The 22232-nt window shown below is 47.0% G+C and overlaps 1 protein-coding gene across 1 annotated transcript in view; it reads left to right on the top strand.

Annotated features, from left to right (window-relative positions):
- LOC142262556 (uncharacterized) overlaps positions 1–22232 on the top strand; it is a 49722-nt gene that overhangs the window by 8411 nt on the left and 19079 nt on the right. The window contains exons 2-5 of the mRNA XM_075332174.1: positions 17982–18131; positions 18261–18440; positions 18525–18648; positions 21483–21628. Of these exons, the coding sequence (XP_075188289.1) occupies positions 18054–18131; positions 18261–18440; positions 18525–18648; positions 21483–21628 (528 nt within the window). The 5' untranslated portion in view covers positions 17982–18053. The remainder of the gene's footprint in view (positions 1–17981; positions 18132–18260; positions 18441–18524; positions 18649–21482; positions 21629–22232) is intronic.

The following is a 22232-nucleotide window of genomic DNA, read 5'->3' as shown; positions in this document are numbered from 1 at the left end:
CGTACAAACTGTGTCTCGGCACAGTGAGGGATTAGAGTCCTTCCAGACAAGACGTGCCCCCTACGCACACTCCCTGTCTGCAGTGGCAGACTTGTGTGTATGTGTGTGCCAGCTTTAGGTACCCAGTGACGCTAACTGGGTGACCTTCACGGTCTGACGTGCCCCTGTACACATGTGACCGGCCCCGTGTTTATGTTCCAGGTTGCCAGTGACGCTAACTGGGTGACCTTCACGGCCTGACGTGCCCCTGTACACATGTGACCGGCCCCGTGTTTATGTTCCAGGTTGCCAGTGACGCTAACTGGGTGACCTTCACGGTCTGACGTGCCCCTGCACGCACGTGACCGGCCCCGTGTTTATGTTCCAGGTTGCCAGTGAAACTAACTGGGTAGCCTTCACGGTCTGACGTGCCCCTGCACGCACATGACCGGCCCCGTGTTTATGTTCCAGGTTGCCAGTGAAACTAACTGGGTGACCTTCACGGTCTGACGTGCCCCTGTACACATGTGACCAGCCCCGTGTTTATGTTCCAGGTTGCCAGTGATGCTAACTGGGTTACCTTTCGGTTTCGACATGTTCCTACACATGTAAGGGGTGGGCAGACCCCTTACAAAGAGGTTACAGTTATCCCGGAATGTTAATGTCATTTAATAAAAATGTTTTATTGATTATACACTGTGCTTAGTAGGTGGTTCCCCTAGTGGCCGGGTGGGACGGCTGTCACCACAGAAACAGAGCAGAAAGGGGAGGGAGGAGAAAAGTTGTTAGAAAAAGGTGGGGGCCAGGGAGAGGAGTTGTGTCTGGGACAGGAGAGAAGAAACAGCCAGGGGCAGAGTGTGGAGCTGAGTGGGCAGAAAGAAAGAAAGAAAGAAGGGAGCTGGAAGAACAGGGAAGCCGGAGAGAAAAGGAGCGGGCGGAACCTCATAGTGCGAAGCAGTCCCGGTGTGGGTCCGGGCTGTGGGTAGCCATAAGTGGGAGCCAGGTGAAGTAGAGTAGCCGGGCACATCCCCACTGGAGGAGACGTCAGGGCAGGCTTTCCCCAGCTAAGAAAAGAACGTGAAGTCATCTGTAACTGCCGGTTTTTGGAAAGAGTTGTGAAATAAAGAATGTCTTTTATTTGCATTGAACCATGCCTGGAGAGTGTTTATACGTCGGACGACATCTGCACCACCACACTCTGCCCCACCAAGACATCTCCCGTCCCGATAGTGACGGCGGAGCCAGGGGTAAGCCTGACAGAAGGGGCCACGACTACAAGCCCAGAGGCGCCCCTGACACCCCGTTACATGTGGCGTAGTCGGCAGGATGCGAATTCCATGCCTGGGACCCAAGAAGCCGGAGATCAAGTGGTGCCTAGGGCACAGGATCCGGATCATTGGAGAAGATTCCCAGTCCCATGGTGGGAAGAAGAAACAGTGCCTGCAGCGTTGGACCGGGCACAAAATGGCGGCAAGATGGCCGTCGTCTTCGAGGACGTAGAAAGCGCGGGAAGAATTGGCGCCAAAAGAAGAGCCTGGGGCTGGCCGGTGCCGAAAAAGAAGTTCGGAGTACTCCGCCCAAAGAGGGGAGGTGCTGGTCCCAGGGCGAAAAAGAAGAAGATATGTGAAGTGGGCGGTGTTTTGACGAAAAAGAAGAACCGCCGCGGAGGGGTCGATCTGATGTGTGAGACTGGGGGTGGAGTATACCCAAGAGCGGGAAAAGTAGGCCCGCCTCCACTTCCTCCAGCATCTCCACTGACCCCGTCGCCATTATCAGAGACGCTGACTGAAGACGAGATGGAGAACTCGAGAAAACAGCATGCTACAGGGGGCGCGCTGGTAGAAATCAGCCGGGGGAGAGGACGGCCGAAGCAGACTGCGGCCGCAGAAGGACTTACCCTTACTCTACCGGCTGTGCCAGGAGGACCGGAGCGGCCCACGAAAGTAACCTGGGTCACTACCTGGGATGCCGCGACCGGTGAGACCTCGACCGAAGTCCGAGCCACCTACAAGGCACAGCTGCCGTCGGGAGACAGACCCCTGGGTACCCCATACCCGTGCCCGGAGATACCCCCGCCAGCCGCGGTGGGATCTTCAACCCACGTACCAGTTCCGGCCCCGGAAGAACCATACGCCCGGGAGCTAGAAAAGGACGAGTGGGGTTTCTTTTGGGACCCAGTGCAGCCGTCGCCTCAGCTTCAACGGAAGTCTCCATCACCAGAACCTGACCCGGTACAGGAGAGGTTGCTGCCCGAGACCGTGGCCCGCGAAATGATGGCTGGTCCCCGGAGCGAGGCATTCGAATGGCAGCGTGCCTATCACCCTGAGTGAACTGTCGAGACCGGGAAAAGAGTGGACCTGTTTATGTTGAATACCGGCATTGTTCAGAGCCGGAAAAGTTTTCCTGTTTGCAACCGGTTCAAGATGCTAAGCCCGGAAGGAGCCTGATGCTGGACTGAGCCAGAGGTTCCCTCCGTGTGGTTACAAGAAACTTTGTTAGTTTGTGCTTCTGCCGTCTAAGACCGGGAGTGCTGCAAAAGCCTCCGGGCAGAAAATCTACAAAGACCGGGAGTGCTTACTGTAAGCCTCCGGGCACGTTACCGACTAAGACCGGGAGCTCCCAGGAGGGACTCCGGGCGCTGGACTGGTGTGCCCCTTGCGGGTGCCCTAAGGTGAACATGTTTGACGTTTTATTAAAATGACTTTGTTTGTTTTAAATGGGGTTTTAGATTTATGCCTTGCCGGGAGGCTTAGGCTTAAAGAGGGGAGGTATGTAAGGGGTGGGCAGACCCCTTACAAAGAGGTTACAGTTATCCCGGAATGTTAATGTCATTTAATAAAAATGTTTTATTGATTATACACTGTGCTTAGTAGGTGGTTCCCCTAGTGGCCGGGTGGGACGGCTGTCACCACAGAAACAGAGCAGAAAGGGGAGGGAGGAGAAAAGTTGTTAGAAAAAGGTGGGGGCCAGGGAGAGGAGTTGTGTCTGGGACAGGAGAGAAGAAACAGCCAGGGGCAGAGTGTGGAGCTGAGTGGGCAGAAAGAAAGAAAGAAAGAAGGGAGCTGGAAGAACAGGGAAGCCGGAGAGAAAAGGAGCGGGCGGAACCTCATAGTGCGAAGCAGTCCCGGTGTGGGTCCGGGCTGTGGGTAGCCATAAGTGGGAGCCAGGTGAAGTAGAGTAGCCGGGCACATCCCCACTGGAGGAGACGTCAGGGCAGGCTTTCCCCAGCTAAGAAAAGAACGTGAAGTCATCTGTAACTGCCGGTTTTTGGAAAGAGTTGTGAAATAAAGAATGTCTTTTATTTGCATCGAACCATGCCTGGAGAGTGTTTATACGTCGGACGACATCTGCACCACCACACTCTGCCCCACCAAGACATCTCCCGTCCCGATAGTGACGGCGGAGCCAGGGGTAAGCCTGACAGAAGGGGCCACGACTACAAGCCCAGAGGCGCCCCTGACACCCCGTTACACACACGTGACCGTTCTCATCTGCGTTTTCCTTTGGTTTAGACGTGTCCTTACACACGTGACCAAACATCTCCTTCGTTTCTGTCTTTGTCTCCTGAGTTGCTGTACTCCGTTCTTTTGTCCTTAGTGGCTTTAACACCTGCCTGGCGGACGTGGGGCGACGATTGATATTCTATTATTTTTTATTTCAATCGTCCCCTGCGTAACAAATCGTTCTTAAAGGAAGTGTTTTTTGTGGCTTTCTTTTTTCAGCAGCGATATGGCATAAGAGCAATATCTGAGGAAATAGACAAAGTATATAGTGTTATTATCAATATATAATGGATTGAAGCATAATTGATATAAGCTGCATCCACAGGACCTATTCCAGGGTAAAGCCTGTGACCGGCTGCAGGTAACTAATCTGCTGTGTGAAGGCAGATTTCTCCCGGCTCCACAAGTGACCTTCAGAGAAACCAATGTAAATTCAAGAAAAATTGAGGGGTGCGCACTAGTGACCTGAATGACGTGGGGAGAAAATAGTGACTTATTGGAATCAGAGTAACAGTGGGCATATTTCTGAAGTGCTGTGCATATGCAGAAAATGAGATTAGTGACAACGATTTCTAGATCTCTGGCTCTATAAAGCACCTAGGAGTCATAGTGTTAAAAGGAAAAGAATTAGTCATGGGAATAAGCTTAATGTCATGTAATATACCCGATTACTGCAGGGGGATACTACATAAGACTCTACTATCAGAGGTTATTGTAATCTAATATATGCCATACTGAGATATAAGGCTGGATTAAGAAAGGTGCAACCTGTGTATTATTTAGGATGATCCAGTATCTGAGAGTAGCTGCAGTAGTGGCTATATACATTGTATGTAAATAATGCCCCTGTGGCCAAGATCCAATTGTGTGAAACTGACCTCTCGTATGAGTACATACCTTCAGTGGTGATTCAGGGAGTGATTCTAGTGGAGGGGAGTGTAGCCGTGCCGGCGGTGACCTGCCTTTATATATGATTCTCTGAGCTGCGTCCATTATTCATTTCCTGGACATGGAACGCACGCCGCGCATGCACCGCACACACCACTGAGTGGCGCATGCGCGAAGAAAGGGCATGAAAACTAAGCGGTGTTCACAGTGCGCTGGATGCGCATGCGCAGTGGTAATTTCTTTATTTCTTGTGTCAACAGAATACAGGAGATGTGCTGGATGATGGAATACAGGAGATGTTCTGGATGATGGAATACAGGAGATGTGCTGGATGATGGAATACAGGAGATGTGCTGGATGATGGAATACAGGAGATGTGCTGGATGATGGAATACAGGAGATGTGCTGGATGATGGAATACAGGAGATGTGCTGGATGATGGAATACAGGAGATGTGCTGGATGATGGAATACAGGAGATGTGCTGGATGATGGAATACAGGAGATGTGCTGGATGATGGAATACAGGAGATGCGCTGGATGATGGAATACAGGAGATGCGCTGGATGATGGAATACAGGAGATGCGCTGGATGATGGAATAAAGGAGATGTGCTGGATGATGGAATACGGGAGATGTGCTGGATGATGGAATACGGGAGATGTGCTGGATGATGGAATACGGGAGATGTGCTGGATGATGGAATACGGGAGGTGTGCTGGATGATGGAATACGGGAGGTGTGCTGGATGATGGAATACGGGAGGTGTGCTGGATGATGGAATACGGGAGATGTGCTGGATGATGGAATACGGGAGATGTGCTGGATGATGGAATACGGGAGATGTGCTGGATGATGGAATACGGGAGATGTGCTGGATGATGGAATACGGGAGATGTGCTGGATGATGGAATACGGGAGATGTGCTGGATGATGGAATACGGGAGATGTGCTGGATGATGGAATACGGGAGATGTGCTGGATGAAGGAATACGGGAGATGTGCTGGATGATGGAATACGGGAGATGTGCTGGATGATGGAATACGGGAGATGTGCTGGATGATGGAATACGGGAGATGTGCTGGATGATGGAATACGGGAGATGCGCTGGATGATGGAATACGGGAGATGCGCTGGATGATGGAATACAGGAGATGTGCTGGATGATGGAATACAGGAGATGCGCTGGATGATGGAATACAGGAGATGCGCTGGATGATGGAATACAGGAGATGTGCTGGATGATGGAATACAGGAGATGTGCTGGATGACGGAATACAGGAGATGTGCTGGATGACGGAATACAGGAGATGTGCTGGATGATGGAATACAGGAGATGTGCTGGATGACGGAATACAGGAGATGTGCTGGATGACGGAATACAGGAGATGTCCTGGATGACGGAATACAGGAGATGTGCTGGATGACGGAATACAGGAGATGTGCTGGATGACGGAATACAGGAGATGTGCTGGATGACGGAATACAGGAGATGTGCTGGATGACGGAATACAGGAGATGTGCTGGATGACGGAATACAGGAGATGTGCTGGATGATGGAATACAGGAGATGTGCTGGATGATGGAATACAGGAGATGCGCTGGATGATGGAATACAGGAGATGCGCTGGATGACGGAATACAGGAGATGCGCTGGATGACGGAATACAGGAGATGCGCTGGATGATGGAATACAGGAGATGTGCTGGATGATGGAATACAGGAGATGAGCTGGATGATGGAATACAGGAGATGAGCTGGATGATGGAATACAGGAGATGCGCTGGATGATGGAATACAGGAGATGCGCTGGATGATGGAATACAGGAGATGCGCTGGATGATGGAATACAGGAGATGCGCTGGATGATGGAATACAGGAGATGCGCTGGATGATGGAATACAGGAGATGCGCTGGATGATGGAATACAGGAGATGCGCTGGATGATGGAATACAGGAGATGTGCTGGATGATGGAATACAGGAGATGTGCTGGATGATGGAATACAGGAGATGTGCTGGATGATGGAATACAGGAGATGTGCTGGATGATGGAATACAGGAGATGTGCTGGATGATGGAATACAGGAGATGTCCTGGATGACGGAATACAGGAGATGTGCTGGATGATGGAATACAGGAGATGTGCTGGATGATGGAATACAGGAGATGTGCTGGATGATGGAATACAGGAGATGTGCTGGATGATGGAATACAGGAGATGTGCTGGATGATGGAATACAGGAGATGTGCTGGATGATGGAATACAGGAGATGAGCTGGATGATGGAATACAGGAGATGAGCTGGATGATGGAATACAGGAGATGCGCTGGATGATGGAATACAGGAGATGCGCTGGATGATGGAATACAGGAGATGCGCTGGATGATGGAATACAGGAGATGTGCTGGATGATGGAATACAGGAGATGCGCTGGATGATGGAATACAGGAGATGCGCTGGATGATGCAATACAGGAGATGTGCTGGATGATGGAATACAGGAGATGTGCTGGATGATGGAATACAGGAGATGTGCTGGATGATGGAATACAGGAGATGAGCTGGATGATAGAATACAGGAGATGAGCTGGATGATAGAATACAGGAGATGTGCTGGATGATGGAATACAGGAGATGTGCTGGATGATGGAATACAGGAGATGTGCTGGATGATGGAATACAGGAGATGTGCTGGATGATGGAATACAGGAGATGTGCTGGATGATGGAATACAGGAGATGTGCTGGATGATGGAATACGGGAGATGTGCTGGATGATGGAATACGGGAGATGTGCTGGATGATGGAATACGGGAGATGTGCTGGATGATGGAATACGGGAGATGCGCTGGATGATGGAATACGGGAGATGCGCTGGATGATGGAATACGGGAGATGCGCTGGATGATGGAATACAGGAGATGTGCTGGATGATGGAATACAGGAGTTGTGCTGGATGATGGAATACAGGAGTTGTGCTGGATGATGGAATACAGGAGTTGTGCTGGATGATGGAATACAGGAGATGTGCTGGATGATGGAATACAGGAGATGTGCTGGATGATGGAATACAGGAGATGTGCTGGATGATGGAATACAGGAGATGTGCTGGATGATGGAATACAGGAGATGTGCTGGATGATGGAATACAGGAGATGCGCTGGATGATGGAATACAGGAGATGTGCTGGATGATGGAATACAGGAGATGTGCTGGATGATGGAATACAGGAGATGCGCTGGATGACGGAATACAGGAGATGCGCTGGATGACGGAATACAGGAGATGCGCTGGATGACGGAATACAGGAGATGCGCTGGATGACGGAATACAGGAGATGCGCTGGATGATGGAATACAGGAGATGCGCTGGATGACGGAATACAGGAGATGCGCTGGATGATGGAATACAGGAGATGTGCTGGATGATGGAATACAGGAGATGTGCTGGATGATGGAATACAGGAGATGTGCTGGATGATGGAATACAGGAGATGTGCTGGATGATGGAATACAGGAGATGCGCTGGATGATAAGGTGCCGTAGTGATAGTGACAGGCTAATCGTGCTTATAGAGGGGGCCTGATTCAGGTGACAAGGGGAGCCTGGAAGGAGAAAAGGGAGAACATTTATAATACAAGTCTATTTACTTAAGTGACAAAACACGTGTTAATAGATATTTAGATCTATACATACAAAGGAACCTCATCCACGGCCATATAGAATATATAGTAATATAGGAATATAAGTCAGTATATTATTAGGTTACTCAATCAGTTGAAATAATATGTAAATAACATGCTCAACATTGATATGATAGTAAAACAGATCTGTAAGGATAAATGCCCTTTATAATCTCTACATCAGTGAACAAAACGGCATATGAGAAAATAATTAAGTGAAAACCTCATATTCTCTATTAAGACCCCTTGGTTCCAGGGTCTTAAGTGTGTGTATCCAATATGCCTCCTCCTCTTTGAGGATACGTACCCTGTTGCCACCCCTTCTCATCGGGGGCACATGTTCGATCACCTGATATTTGAGTTGTGCGATCGTATGGCCGTGTGTTATGCAATGATGAGGTACGGGAAGAAGAGTTGTTTGCATCTGATGGATGATTTGTGTTTGCTAATTCTGTCTCGGATATGTTGGGTTGTTTCCCCAACATATCCGAGACCACAAGGACATTTAATCAGGTAAACTACGAATGAAGAATCACATGTGAAAAACCCGTGAATAGGGAATACACGACCTGAAAAAGGATGGGTAAATGTATCGCCCCTAGTGAGATTATTGCATTGTATACAGTGATGACAAGGAAAATTACCTTTCCTAGGAATGCCTAGGAAGGTTTGACGAGGAGCAGTCTTTTGAGGGCCTATGTCGGTTCTAACTAGACTGTCCTTAAGATTTTTGGGTCTCTTGTTGCAAAATAGTGGGGGCTCTGAGAATTCACGTATTATCGGATAAGCCGTTTTTAGGAGTGGCCAATGTTTGAAAATGATATTTTTTTTCAAAGGTGAAAAGGGATGATATGTATTTATACAGGGTATTCCAGATGAATTTTGTATGGTGTGTGGCCTTTGAGTCATTTTTATGTTAGCAATATCTTCGGGATAACCTCTTGCTATGAATTTTTTGGCTCATTTCAGTAGCTCTAACATTCCGTTGTATACAATCAGATACGATTCTTTCTACGCTCTTGTGTTGAGAGATCGGTAACCCATGTTTAGTGTGTTTTGGATGGCAGCTTGTATAATGAAGTAGGTTATTTCTGTCTGTGGGTTTCACATACAAATCTGTTTTTAATCTTCCATCGTTAGAGAGAATTACCAGGGTATCAAGAAAATTGATATTGTCAGAGTCCAAGTGGTTAGTGAATGTGAGACCAGGTCTATATGTATTAATTTCTTGATGAAACTTAATTAAAGAGTCCATATCCCCCCGCCAAATAGTGAAGATATCATCTATGTACCTTTTTCAGGTAATAGCATGCTTAATCCACAGAGGGTGATTATAAATGTGATTTTCCTCAAAGCATGCCATGTAAATATTGGCATAAGGGGGCGCTAAATTTGACCCCATCGCAGTGCCCCAGTAGAAAAAACTGGTCTTGAAAAAGAAAAATATTATTCTCGAGGACCAGTTGGAGAAGGTCCTTACAGAAAGTTCCTACGAAGTACTCAAAACTCTATGTCTTTCAAGAAACCAATCAACCGCTACCAGACCATCATGATGTTCTATAAAGACTATTTACATCAAGTGTAACTAAAAGACTGCCCGGTGGAATTGACTCAAACTGATGTAGATAAAAAATCAGAAGTGTCCTTCAAATATGATGTTATCTTTGGGACAAGCGGTGTTAAAATCTTCTTTACTGTGATGGCCAGGGGAGAAAGGACAGACTCAGTTGAAGCCACTATGGAACGACCCGGAGGTTGTTGAAGATTTTTGTGAATTTTCGGGCGGGTATAAATTACTGGTGTACTGGGATGTGTTTTAATGAGGTACTCCGCCAATTTAGCATCTATTGTTTTATTGTCTAAATATGAATCTGCATGTTCTTAATGAGTGACTGTATATGGGATGTAGGATCTCTTGAAATAGGTAAGTATGTATTTCTGTCTTCTAGTTGGCCATGTAACTCTTCAATATAATAGACTCTGTCCATTACCACTATTGCCCCTCCTTTGTCAGCAGGTTTTATGATGATTTTATGATTATTCTTAAGGCTTTGAATCGCCCTGTTTTTTTCCGCCGAACTATTATGTCTGACCTTAAATTTGCACCTTCTACTGATTTTAACGTGTTGTCAATGTCATTAGTTACCAGAGAAATGTAGGTTTCTACTGGATGATATATCTTGGGGGGGGTTGAATGAACTCGGAATTCTGAGATTTAACTGTCTCAATTGCAATGTGTTACCTTGCTCTATTTCAGTTGTGTGAGTCTGAGTCCCACTTTCAGTCCCAAAATGTACCTTAAGCCTTAAAGGGGTGGTTCACCCATTTTTTTTATTTCTGTCGAAGTTCTACTTACAATTCTAGGTATTTTCTCCATTGGCTTGTATTTCCATTTCTGGCACTGAGCGGCGCTATGCTGCACGCTCAGTGCCTGTCACATGACCCCCTGGAGCTGTGGCCGCCGGCATCCTCTGACGTCCCGGCATTTCCGGGGCTCTCAAACAAGACGGGTACGTCACAGGATGCCGGCGCCACTCAGATTGAGTGACAGGGCTGTGGGCGGTGACTACCGCACGTCACAGCTCAGCAACGAGGGGAGGATCCGGAGGACGTCAGTGTGGAGCCGGCATCCTGCAGATGGTGAGACACGGGGCGCCAGTGTGCAGTGCAGGGGGGGTGTTCTTCAGCTGAATCCCCCCCCTGCACGTAAGGTATGTGATCACACTGTCCACCCGCCCCGCTCTGCTGCGATGTCAGGAGAGCGGCCGGTGTCGGGCAGTGTGATCATCTGCTCCTCCCAGCAGCAAGGACACTGACAGGCATGTCACCGCTGTGCTCTGCCATCTGTCCTGCTGCATGGGACCAACTGTCTGCACTCTGTCACCTGCACCACAAGTCACAGAGTGGAGACAGTGGTGACAGAGCACCTCTGCCCCCCCCCTCTTCTTTCCCCACTCTCTTCTCCCCCCCTCTCTCTCTCTTCTCCCCCCCCTCCCTCTCTCCCCCCCTCCCTCTCTCTCCCCCCTCTCTCTCTTCTCCCCCCCTCCCTCTCTCCCCCCTCCCTCTCTTCTCCCCCCCCTCTCTCTCTTCTCCCCCCCTCTCTCTCTTCTCTCTCCCCCCTCTCTCTCTTCTCCCCCCCCTCTCTCTCTTCTCCCCCACTCTCTCTCTCTTCTCCCCCCCTCTCTCTCTCTTCTCCCCCCCCCCTCCCTCTCTTCCCCCTCCCCTCCCTCTCTTCTCCCCCCCTCTCTCCCCCCCTCCCTCTCTCCCCCCCTCTCTCTCTTCTCCCCCCTCTCTCTCTCTTCTCCCCCCTCTCTCTCTCTTTCTCCCCCCCTCTCTCTCTCTTCTCCCGCCCCTCTCTCTCTTCTTCTCCCCCCCTCTCTCTCTCTCTCCCCCCCTCTCTCTCTTCTCCCCCCCTCTCTCTTCTCCCCCCCTCTCTCTTCTCCCCCCCTCCCTCTCTCCCTCTCTCCCCCCCCTCCCTCTCTCTCCCCCCCCCTCTCTCTCCCCCCCCTCCCTCTCTCTCCCCCCCCCTCCCTCTCTCCCCCCGCTCCCTCTCTCTCCTCCCCCTCTCTCTCTCCCCCCCTCTCTCTCTTCTCCCCCTCTCTCTCTTCTCCCCCTCTCTCTCTTCTCCCCCCCTCTCTCTCTTCTCCCCCCCCCTCTCTCTCTCTTCTCCCCCCCCTCTCTCTCTTCTCCCCCCTCTCTCTCTTCTCCCCCCCCTCTCTCTCTTCTCTCCCCCCCTCTCTCTCTTCTCTCCCCCCCTCTCTCTCTTCTCTCCCCCCCTCTCTCTCTTCTCCCTCACTCGCTCTCTTCTCCCCCCCCCGCTCGCTCTCTTTTCCTCGCTCTCTCCTGGCATGGTCAGTACAGAAATCTCTCCATTGTGGAGGGTGAGAGGGAGTAATAAACATGGAGTCCCTACTGTGTCTGTGTATTTATTTCTAATAAAGTATTTTTCTCTGTGTGATGTCTTTTTTTTTTTTTTTAAACCCTTTGTTGGAGATTCTTAATGGCCAGGTTAAACTTGGCCTGACATTAAGAATCTCGGGCTTTATACCAGCTGGTAAAACATAGCTGGTATTAACCCCTTATTACCCAGCGTGCCACCTGCCACCAGGGCCACTGGAGGAGTTCGATACAGCGCCTGAAGATGGCGCTTCTATGAAAGCGCCATTTTCTGGGGCAGCTGTGGACTGCAATTCGCAGTGGGGGGCCCAGAAAGTTTGGGCACCCTGCACTGTGGATTCCAATCCCCAGCTGCCTAGTTGTACCTGGCTGGACTCAAAAATTTGGTGAAGCCCACATCATTTTATTTTTTTTTTTAATTATTTCATGAAATTCATGAAAAAAAGGGCTTCTCTATATTTTTGGTTCCCAGCCGGGTACAACTAGGCAGCTGGGGGTTGGGGGCAGCCCGTAGCTGCCTGCTGTACCTGGCTAGCATACAAAAATATGGCGAAGCCCACGTCATTTTCTTAAAAACGTTTTCAGGGAAAAACCTTTATAAAAAAAAAAAATGCTTCCCTGCATTTCTATTGCCAGTGAAAGTAACACCAAGCAGCGGGGGCTAGCAGCCAGTAGCTGCTTTGGTTACCCTTAGCAATAGAAAATGCAGCGGGAGCCCACAAAAAGTGATTTTTTTTTGTTTTTTTATTTTTAATGAATTTTTTTAAAAAAAAAATCGGCATGGGCTTCGCCCATCGAGCACCAGAGCATTTTACTGCTCAATTCATCCCAAGTAATCAGATGACTCCAGTGTCGGCCGATTACTTGTTCTGTGTCCCCCTGCATCCATCGCAGCGTGTACGGGCTGTGAGGTCAGCGGAGTGGAGACAGTGACATGCTCTGCTCTGACACATAGTGTGCTGCATGTCACTATCTTTCACCACTCTGGGACTTGTTGTGCAGGTGACCGGATGATACATGTCACTAACTGCCCCACTCTGAGACTTGTTCAGGTGAGAGTGTATACAGTTGGAACAATGCAGCAGAAGTCACAGAGTGGAGCAAGTTAGTGACATGTATCATCCGGTCACCTGCACAACAAGTCCCAGAGTGGATACAGTGACATGCAGCACACTATGTGTCAGAGCAGAACATGTCACCAACTTGCTCTGCTCTGTCACCTGCGGTGCTGCATGTCACGTTTTTGCCGCGATTTGGTGCCTTTTTTGCTGCGTTTTTGCTCACTGCGTTTTTAATCAGTGCACAATGCCATTAAAGATTGTTGATGAAAAAAAAAAAAAAGGGTCTGATGTCATTTCCTTCTTCAAAATGTTCATTGTATGCAGGAGAGCAGACAGCAGCTGCAGAACTACAAGGCTCAGCATCCTCCATTCACTAGTGTATGCAGGAGAGCAGACAGCAGCTGCAGAACTACAAGGCTCAGCATCCTCCATCCAGGGCTGTATGCAGTTTTTTACCCAAAAAGAAAAAAAAATGACATGGGCTTCGCCATATTTTTGTATGCTAGCCGGGTACAGCAGGCAGGTACGGGCTGCCCCCAAACCCCAGCTGCCTATTTGTACCCGGCTGGGAACCAAAAATATAGAGAAGCCCTTTTTTTTTTTTAATTATTTCATGAATTTCATGAAATAATTTTAAAAAAAAAATGACGTAAGCTTCGCCTAATTTTAGTGTCCAGCCGGGTACAACTAGGCAGCTGGGGATTGGAATCCACAGTGAAGGATGCCCAAGCTTTCTGGGCACCCCCACTGCGAATTGCAGTCCGCAGCCACCCCAGAAAATGGCGCTTTCATAGAAGCGCCATCTTCTGGCGCTGTATCCAACTCTTCCAGCTGCCCTGATGCCGGGTGGCTAGCTAGGTAATAATGGAGTTATGGCTAGCTGTATATTATCAGCTGGCCCTAAGCCCGAAATTCATGGTGTCACGCCAATATTAGACATGGCCACCATGAATTTCTAGTAATGATAAAAAAAAAAACACGACACACAGAAAAATATTTTTATTAGAAATAAAACACAACACAATTAGTGACTCCATCTTTATTGAAATAAACCCCCCTCCGCAGTAATCCTGGGTTAGGGTCCCGCGCCGTCCAATCTGGATCCAATATCATCTGATCGGTTTGCTGGAAGGCAAAGCTATCAGATGATGTGTCAGGTTAAACTACGTGAATCACATCACACTTCAGCTGATTGTATAAAAGCCGATTATACAATCAGCTGATGCATCAGTGCAAAAAAAAATAAATAAATACATACTCACTTATGTGCTGATTACCGGCAGCTCCTGCAGCGGAGTCTGATCCTGGCCCATCACTGCAGGAGCGGCCGGTAATCAGCTGATGAAGTCCCCTGACGGCAGGATCAGCTGATAGCCGGCCGGGCGCGAAAAAGCCGGCGACAGCACGAGAATCGATCAGCTGATGCGTCAGGTGACTGCATCAGGTGATCCACCGCCAGGTCCTGCAAGCTTCGTACGTGCCCCGGGGAGACTGCACACAGCCAGAGCGGCGCTACCGAGACAGGGGCTGGAAGCAGGCATGGCACCGGGACCCTGCAGACAGGTGAGTATGACATACACACACACATACACACTCACACACACACTGTATATATACGCACACACACTGTATATACACACACACACTGTATATACGCGCACACACACACTGTATATACGCGCACACACACTTTCTTCCCCTGGCTGTGTAGAGCTGTTGCTGTCTCAGTATGATTGATCTCAGTGCATCCACTGGGAAGAGGCAGGGAGAAGGGTTTGGGTTGGAGCAGAGTGGGTGTATTAGACACAATGGGTGTGTTAGATAAGCCAGACACCGCCCTAGAGCCACAAAGAATTCTGGGACTTGTAGGAACTGAACACAGGAAGTCAGAGGAGAGATTAACCCCATCAGAGCTGGAGCCAGCAATGAGCATGTGCTGCTAGTGCACAATAAAAGGTAATTTTGCTGAAAAAACATAATAGATGTGTTGAGGGGCACATATTAGCAAGATTTATCAGAAAAAAAAAAATCAGTTTTGGTAACTGGACAACTTTTTTAACAATCTAAAAAATCTTCTCATCTCTTGATCAAGCTGAAATGTATTAAAAGCTGGAGTTGGACAAAAAGATAACCCTTTCTGAAGAACCTGTGACTCAATGAATGACAAATTGTGAGATAATATATTTTACACTAAATTTGTCGTACCTGTGAGTGTGTATGTGGTATGTCGATGTTCCTGTGCCTCCTCTTGCTATGCCTCGTTTTCCTCGTTTTTGTCTTGGTCCTAAAAAACGAGTTTGGCGAGTAGTGTACTGGTCACCTTCTGAACTGGATGAAGAAGGATAACGACTGTAAGTTGTAGATTGTCTTGGAGCCTCGTCGGAGAACCACCATTGATACACCTGATCTTTGGAATAATCTTCCTGGTCCCGAACAAATTTAGATCTCTTTTTCTCCTGTAGGGTTTTTCTAAATTCTGTAATGGTTTCTTTAGGGGTACTTCTCACAATAGCGAGATCGCTGCTGAGTCACGGCTTTTGTGACGCAGCAGTGACCTCATTAGCGATCTCGCTGTGTGTGACACTGAGCAGCGATCTGGCCCCTGCTGTGAAATCGCTGCTCGATACACACAGTGCTGGTTCATTTTTTAGACGTTGCTCTCCCGCTGTGAAGCACACATCGCTGTGTGCGACAGCGAGAGAGCAAAGATCTGAATGTGCAGGGAGCAGGGAGCCGGCGTCTGGCAGCCTGCGGTAAGCTTGTAACCAAGGTAAATATCGGGTAACCAGGGGAAGCCCTTTCCTTGGTTACCCGATATTTAACTTAGTTACTAGCGTCCGCCGCTCTCACGCTGCCAGTGCCGGCTCCCTGCTCCCTGCACATGTAGCCGGAGTACATATCAGGTAATTAACCCGATGTGTACTCTGGCTAGGAGTGCAGGGAGCCAGCGCTAAGCGGTGTGCGCTGGTAACCAAGGTATATATCGGGTAACAAGCGCTTGGTTACCCGATGTTTACCGTGGTTACCAGTGTCCGCAGCTTCCAGACGCCGGCTCCCTGCAAGCGCAGCATCGCTTCCACGTCGCTGCTGGCTGGGGACTGGTTGCTGGTGAGATCTGCCTGATTGACAGCTCACCAGCGACCATGTAGCGACGCAGCAGCGATCCTGACCAGGTCAGATCGCTGGTGGGATCGCTGCTGCGTTGCTAAAGCGTGACGGTACCTTTAGTCTTAGATTTAATCTTCTCCCATTCGGTGTTAGGGATAGTGTTTGTTAACTGCTCTTTTATGGAATGGAATTAAGACCCAATGTTTCAATTTCTTTTTGTAAATATTCAATGGTTAAAATAATGATGTTCATTGAACATTTGTTGATGATGCTCTCAAACTTCGAACAGTATTCTGGATTGTCCGAAAACAAAGTGAGTCTCAAGGGTTCTCTCAATCCCCTGGGAATCCTTTGTACTCTATGGTATTCGGCCAGAGTGGCGCAATGAAGTTCCAGTGCTGTCTGTCTCCTCAGTTCCTTCTCGTAATCCCGAGAGCGTACCTCCTCAGTGGGAACTGATAAAAATGCATTTGGAATGTTGACCTTGGATAATATATTCGTTACTTCTTTGGCATTATCTGAAAAGGTAGTAAAAGACACGAGGATTGTCAAATAATGAGACAAAGGAGCTCAGGGAAAAAATATATACCGTAATCAAAATACAGGATAAACCTGGCTTCACTGTGAGAAAAAAAGGTGCACGGAAAAATAGAACTAATTGTATAGAAAATAGTTCTGGCACACTTCAATAAAATGCGAGAGAGGAATATAATGCTTCAAAGTATTTTATTTTACTTGTGCATAGGCAAAAAAAAATAAATCATCGGTGTGTACCCAAATATAAGTGTAGCACTGTTTCTTTTATATTGTACTCTTACATTTTTACATTTTTATTTTATTTTTCTGCTTACTCATCTTAGGCTGTTCACCCCATATCCTCATATCCTCATATACCCATCGAGAAGCCACAGTTTGTAGATTGAGAAACCTTTTGTCACTCATTTTTTTTCTTAGCTGTGTGGACACTATTTATTATATTTCGGAATCTTGGCATAATTTTGACCAGTCTGGCATTTGTTCCATTTAAATGAGAATAATTAATATTAATTCATAAATTGTATAAACTCAATCATTCAACTTTTTTCATGTATTTGTGCAAATCATCACATTATTGTTCCTTTATTGTCTTATAGCGTCAGTTTGATGCATTCTTTACATTAGTGATGTTTTGTATAAAGCTTTGTAATGTATGTTATTGACTGTTCATCATCTAAAAGAATCTGTTATGTTTTTGTTACATTAGATCCTCTTGTCCTTGACAAAAAACAAAATTGATGGTCGAAACGTTGGACATTTTTTTTGCCTATGCACAAGTAAAATAAAATACTTTGAAGCATTATATTGCTCTCTTGCATTTTTTGAAGTGTGCCGGAACTATTTTCTATACAATTAGTTGTAATTGTAATTAGTCGGCCCCTTTCTGCCCTCTGTCCTCGGCCCCTTTCTGCCCTCGGCCCTTAGCCCCTTTCTGCCCTTGGGCCCTCTCTGCTCTTGGTCCTCGGCCCCTCTCTGCCCTCTGTCCTCAGCCCCTCTCTGCCCTCTGTCCTCAGCCCCTCTCTGCCCTCAGTTCTCGGCCCCTTTCTGCCCTCAGTTCTCGGCTCTATTCTGCCCTCGGTCCTCGGCTCTATTCTGCCCTCGGTCCTCGGCTCCTTTCTGCCCTCGGCTCCTTTCGGTCCTCGGTTCCTTTCTGCCCTCGGTCCTCGGCTCCTTTCTGCCCTCGGTCCTTGGCCCCTTTCTGTCCCCACACAATATAATATTTCCCCAGAATGTTCTCATTATATGTTTCCCCTTATTATCTCCAGTAATTGTATTATTACAGCGGATTCTCTATGATGTTACATCGTCATCTTCTCCCCATTCAGGTCCCTACAATATCGGATCCTCTCAGTGGAGATCTTCTATATAAGAGAATTCTCCTGATTGCCCCGTGAAGGATGGATATGGACAGGGACAAGATGGCGGAGAGGATATTACACCTCATCCTAGAGATCCTCTTCCGGCTTACTGGAGAGGTGAGAGATTCTGATGAGGTCACATTACATCATTCTTATCTATGGGAATAACAGATGGACAGAACTGGAGAGGTGAGGACTCTGGAAATGTCTGGAGTGAGATTTATTACTGTGTCTCTCCATAACCAGGATTACACAGTAGTGAAGAAGACCTCTAGTGAGCGCTGTCAGGCCCCTGTGTCTGAGGGATGGGGAAGACCCCTGAGCCCAATCACGGGGCCTCCACCTCACCCCCCGATACATGAGGACATCAATGACCAGAAGATCCTAGAACTCACCTACAAGATGATTGAGCTGCTGACTGGAGAGGTGACACTGCTGGGAATGCTGGGACATTATTATACAGTAACGCTATGAAGGGATCGGGGGTGACGGTATCATTGTATGTGTCAGGTTCCTATAAGGTGTCAGGACGTCACCGTCTATTTCTCCATGGAGGAGTGGGAGTATTTAGGAGGACACAAAGATCTGTACAAGGACGTCATGATGGAGGTTCCCCAGCCCCTCACATCACCAGGTAATAGACAGGACTAAATACACACGGCCTATAATTATCTGTATGTAAGGAATGAATTCAGTCCCTGTATGTGTCTCCTCCAGCTCTATCCAGTAAGAGGACAACACCAGAGAGATGTCCCCGTCCTCTTCTCCCACAGGACTGTAAACAAGAAGATCCCGATGTTCCTCAGGATCCTCAGGTAGATGGAGAGAAGGGGCCATGAAATCTCCCTATGATGTGTAGACGGCTGTGAAGGTCTTGTGCTCAGTCTTGTTTTATCCTCCAGTATTATATGTGTTATACTTGTGTAATGAGAGCGGTGGAGATGGCAGGATTAGGAGAGATTAGACCTTTGATGATTCCTTTTAGTCCTCGTTCACACTACTTTATTTTCAGTGCTGTCCATAAAATAACACAACGTCTCGCCCTCAGACCATTGTTATTGGATGTGGCAGTGCAGATGAGGATTTTCTTTCTCACTGACTGAATCTGCGTGTGAGAATAATCCCAGCATCCTCTAGTGCCTTCTGTAAATCGGAGGAGACTCATCCATTCAGGTCTATGTCTGCACAAACCATCAGATTCCCACCAGCTCCACCATACAGCAGACATTGTGTTACGGGTACATTGCAGTTCTGTAATGGAGGAAGCTGTAAATGGTTTTGTAAATTATTAATAGCGGCTGTAAATACCGGATTGTATATGGACGACAAATAAGAAAAGACTTGCCCTAGTTTTCTGGATGAAGCTGTGATGATTCTTTATCCGGCCGTGTGATCCCGGCATTAGAGGCCGTTACATCCCGGGAAGAGAGGATTTATCTAGAAAGTGTAAAATCTTTCCCTTCTCTGAATATTTCTGCCTCCGGTCACATCCTGTCTGCCGGTATAACGGGCTCCGCACCACAAAACTTACATCCAACTCATCAATTCTGTTGGGTTTTGTCTAAGTCACTTTTTTTTTGTCTTCTCTTTATTAATTTTTTGTTTCAAATTCTTCAAAATGGTGCAAGAAAAACTATTCACACCCGGTGAACTTTTCCACATTTTTTCACATTACAGCCATAAAAAACGGATTTTATTGGGGTTTTATGTGATAAAAACACAAAATATCCAACATTTGTGAAGTACAGTTAGGTCCAGAAATATTTGGACAGTGACACAATTTTCGCGAGTTGGGCTCTGCATGCCACCACATTGGATTTGAAATGAAATCTCTACAACAGAATTCAAGTGCAGATTGTAACGTTTAATTTGAAGGTTTGAACAAAAATATCTGATAGAAATTGTAGGAATTGTCACATTTCTTTACAAACACTCCACATTTTAGGAGGTCAAAAGTAATTGGACAAATAAACCAAACCCAAACAAAATATTTTTATTTTCAATATTTTGTTGCGAATCCTTTGGAGGCAATCACTGCCTTAAGTCTGGAACCCATGGACATCACCAAACGCTGGGTTTCCTCCTTCTTAATGCTTTGCCAGGCCTTTACAGCCGCAGCCTTCAGGTCTTGCTTGTTTGTGGGTCTTTCCGTCTTAAGTCTGGATTTGAGCAAGTGAAATGCATGCTCAATTGGGTTAAGATCTGGTGATTGACTTGGCCATTGCAGAATGTTCCACTTTTTTGCACTCATGAACTCCTGGGTAGCTTTGGCTGTATGCTTGGGGTCATTGTCCATCTGTACTATGAAGCGCCGTCCGATCAACTTTGCGGCATTTGGCTGAATCTGGGCTGAAAGTATATCCCGGTACACTTCAGAATTCATCCAGCTACTCTTGTCTGCTGTTATGTCATCAATAAACACAAGTGACCCAGTGCCATTGAAAGCCATGTATGCTCATGCCATCATGTTGCCTCCACCATGTTTTACAGAGGATGTGGTGTGCCTTGGATCATGTGCCGTTCCCTTTCTTCTTCAAACTTTTTTCTTCCCATCATTCTGGTATAGGTTGATCTTTGTCTCATCTGTCCATAGAATACTTTTCCAGAACTGAGCTGGCTTCATGAGGTGTTTTTCAGCAAATGTAACTCTGGCCTGTCTATTTTTGGAATTGATGAATGGTTTGCATCTAGATGTGAACCCTTTGTATTTACTTTCATGGAGTCTTCTCTTTACTGTTGACTTAGAGACAGATACACCTACTTCACTGAGAGTGTTCTGGACTTCAGTTGATGTTGTGAACGGGTTCTTCTTCACCAAAGAAAGTATGCGGCGATCATCCACCACTGTTGTCATCCGTGGACGCCCAGGCCTTTTTGAGTTCCCAAGCTCACCAGTCAATTCCTTTTTTCTCAGAATGTACCCGACTATTGATTTTGCTACTCCAAGCATGTCTGCTATCTCTCTGATGGATTTTTTCTTTTTTTTCAGCCTCAGGATGTTCTGCTTCACCTCAATTGAGAGTTCCTTAGACCGCATGTTGTCTGGTCACAGCAACAGCTTCCAAATGCAAAACCACACACCTGTAATCAACCCCAGACCTTTTAACTACTTCATTGATTACAGGTTAACGAGGGAGACGCCTTCAGAGTTAATTGCAGCCCTTAGAGTCCCTTGTCCAATTACTTTTGGTCCCTTGAAAAAGAGGAGGCTATGCATTACAGAGCTATGATTCCTAAACCCTTTCTCCGATTTGGATGTGAAAACTCTCATATTGCAGCTGGGAGTGTGCACTTTCAGCCCATATTATATATATAATTGTATTTCTGAACTTGTTTTTGTAAACAGCTAAAATAACAAAACTTGTGTCACTGTCCAAATATTTCTGGACCTAACTGTATAAAGGAAATTTTACATGAATTTCTAAATATGTTAAAAAATTTAACTCTGAAAATTGGGATGTGCATTAGTATTCAGCCCCCTGAGTGAATACTTTGCTGGACCTCCTTTCACTGGAATTACTGTTGCCAGTCTCTTGGGGGACGTGTCTACCTGCTTTACACATCTAGAGGTGACATTATTGCCCCTTCTACTTTATAAAACAGCTCTATCTCAGGTAAGTTGGATGAAGACGTCTGTGAAGCAATTTTCAATTCTTATTCTTTTGCTTTTAAAAAATATCCATTATTCTATAAAGACCAATTTTGTGGAGTGTGTGACTTATAGTTGTCCTGTGGACAGAGTCTCCCCTTGAGCTCTGGATCTCTCCTGCTTTTCCTCTGACCATAGGCCTCTTGGCTGCTTCTCTATAATTACTGCTCTTTTTGCTTGGAATCTCAGTTTAAGTGAACGGCCATGTCTTTGTCGTTTTGCAGTTGTGCTATATCTGACAACTAAGCATCTGGAGATTTGTGTGAGGGGTGAACTGTTCTTAATTAGGGCAGACCCTTTGTTTCTTTGATTGCCAAATCAAGAGACGTTAGCCATTGTTTAATGTCAGACTAACCGGAGCCCTATTGCCTGTTAAATATGGATTGCCTCAGCCTCTTTGACTATGTCAATTAGAGGAATATTATGCAGTTGAATTGAACTGAACCAATGAGAGAACAGCCATCTCCCACCAATCCTGTAAGATACAATACTCTGAAATGAGAACTGAGTGATATAAAAAGAGCTTTGCTCCTGTTTCCACATTCATTATGCAGGACTTCAGCCTAAAA

Source organism: Anomaloglossus baeobatrachus, unplaced genomic scaffold, assembly GCF_048569485.1.
Source record: "Anomaloglossus baeobatrachus isolate aAnoBae1 unplaced genomic scaffold, aAnoBae1.hap1 Scaffold_2473, whole genome shotgun sequence".
NCBI lineage: Eukaryota > Metazoa > Chordata > Amphibia > Anura > Aromobatidae > Anomaloglossus > Anomaloglossus baeobatrachus.
The sequence above is the reverse complement of the archived record's forward strand: the minus strand, read 5'-3'. Positions and strand labels throughout refer to the sequence as shown.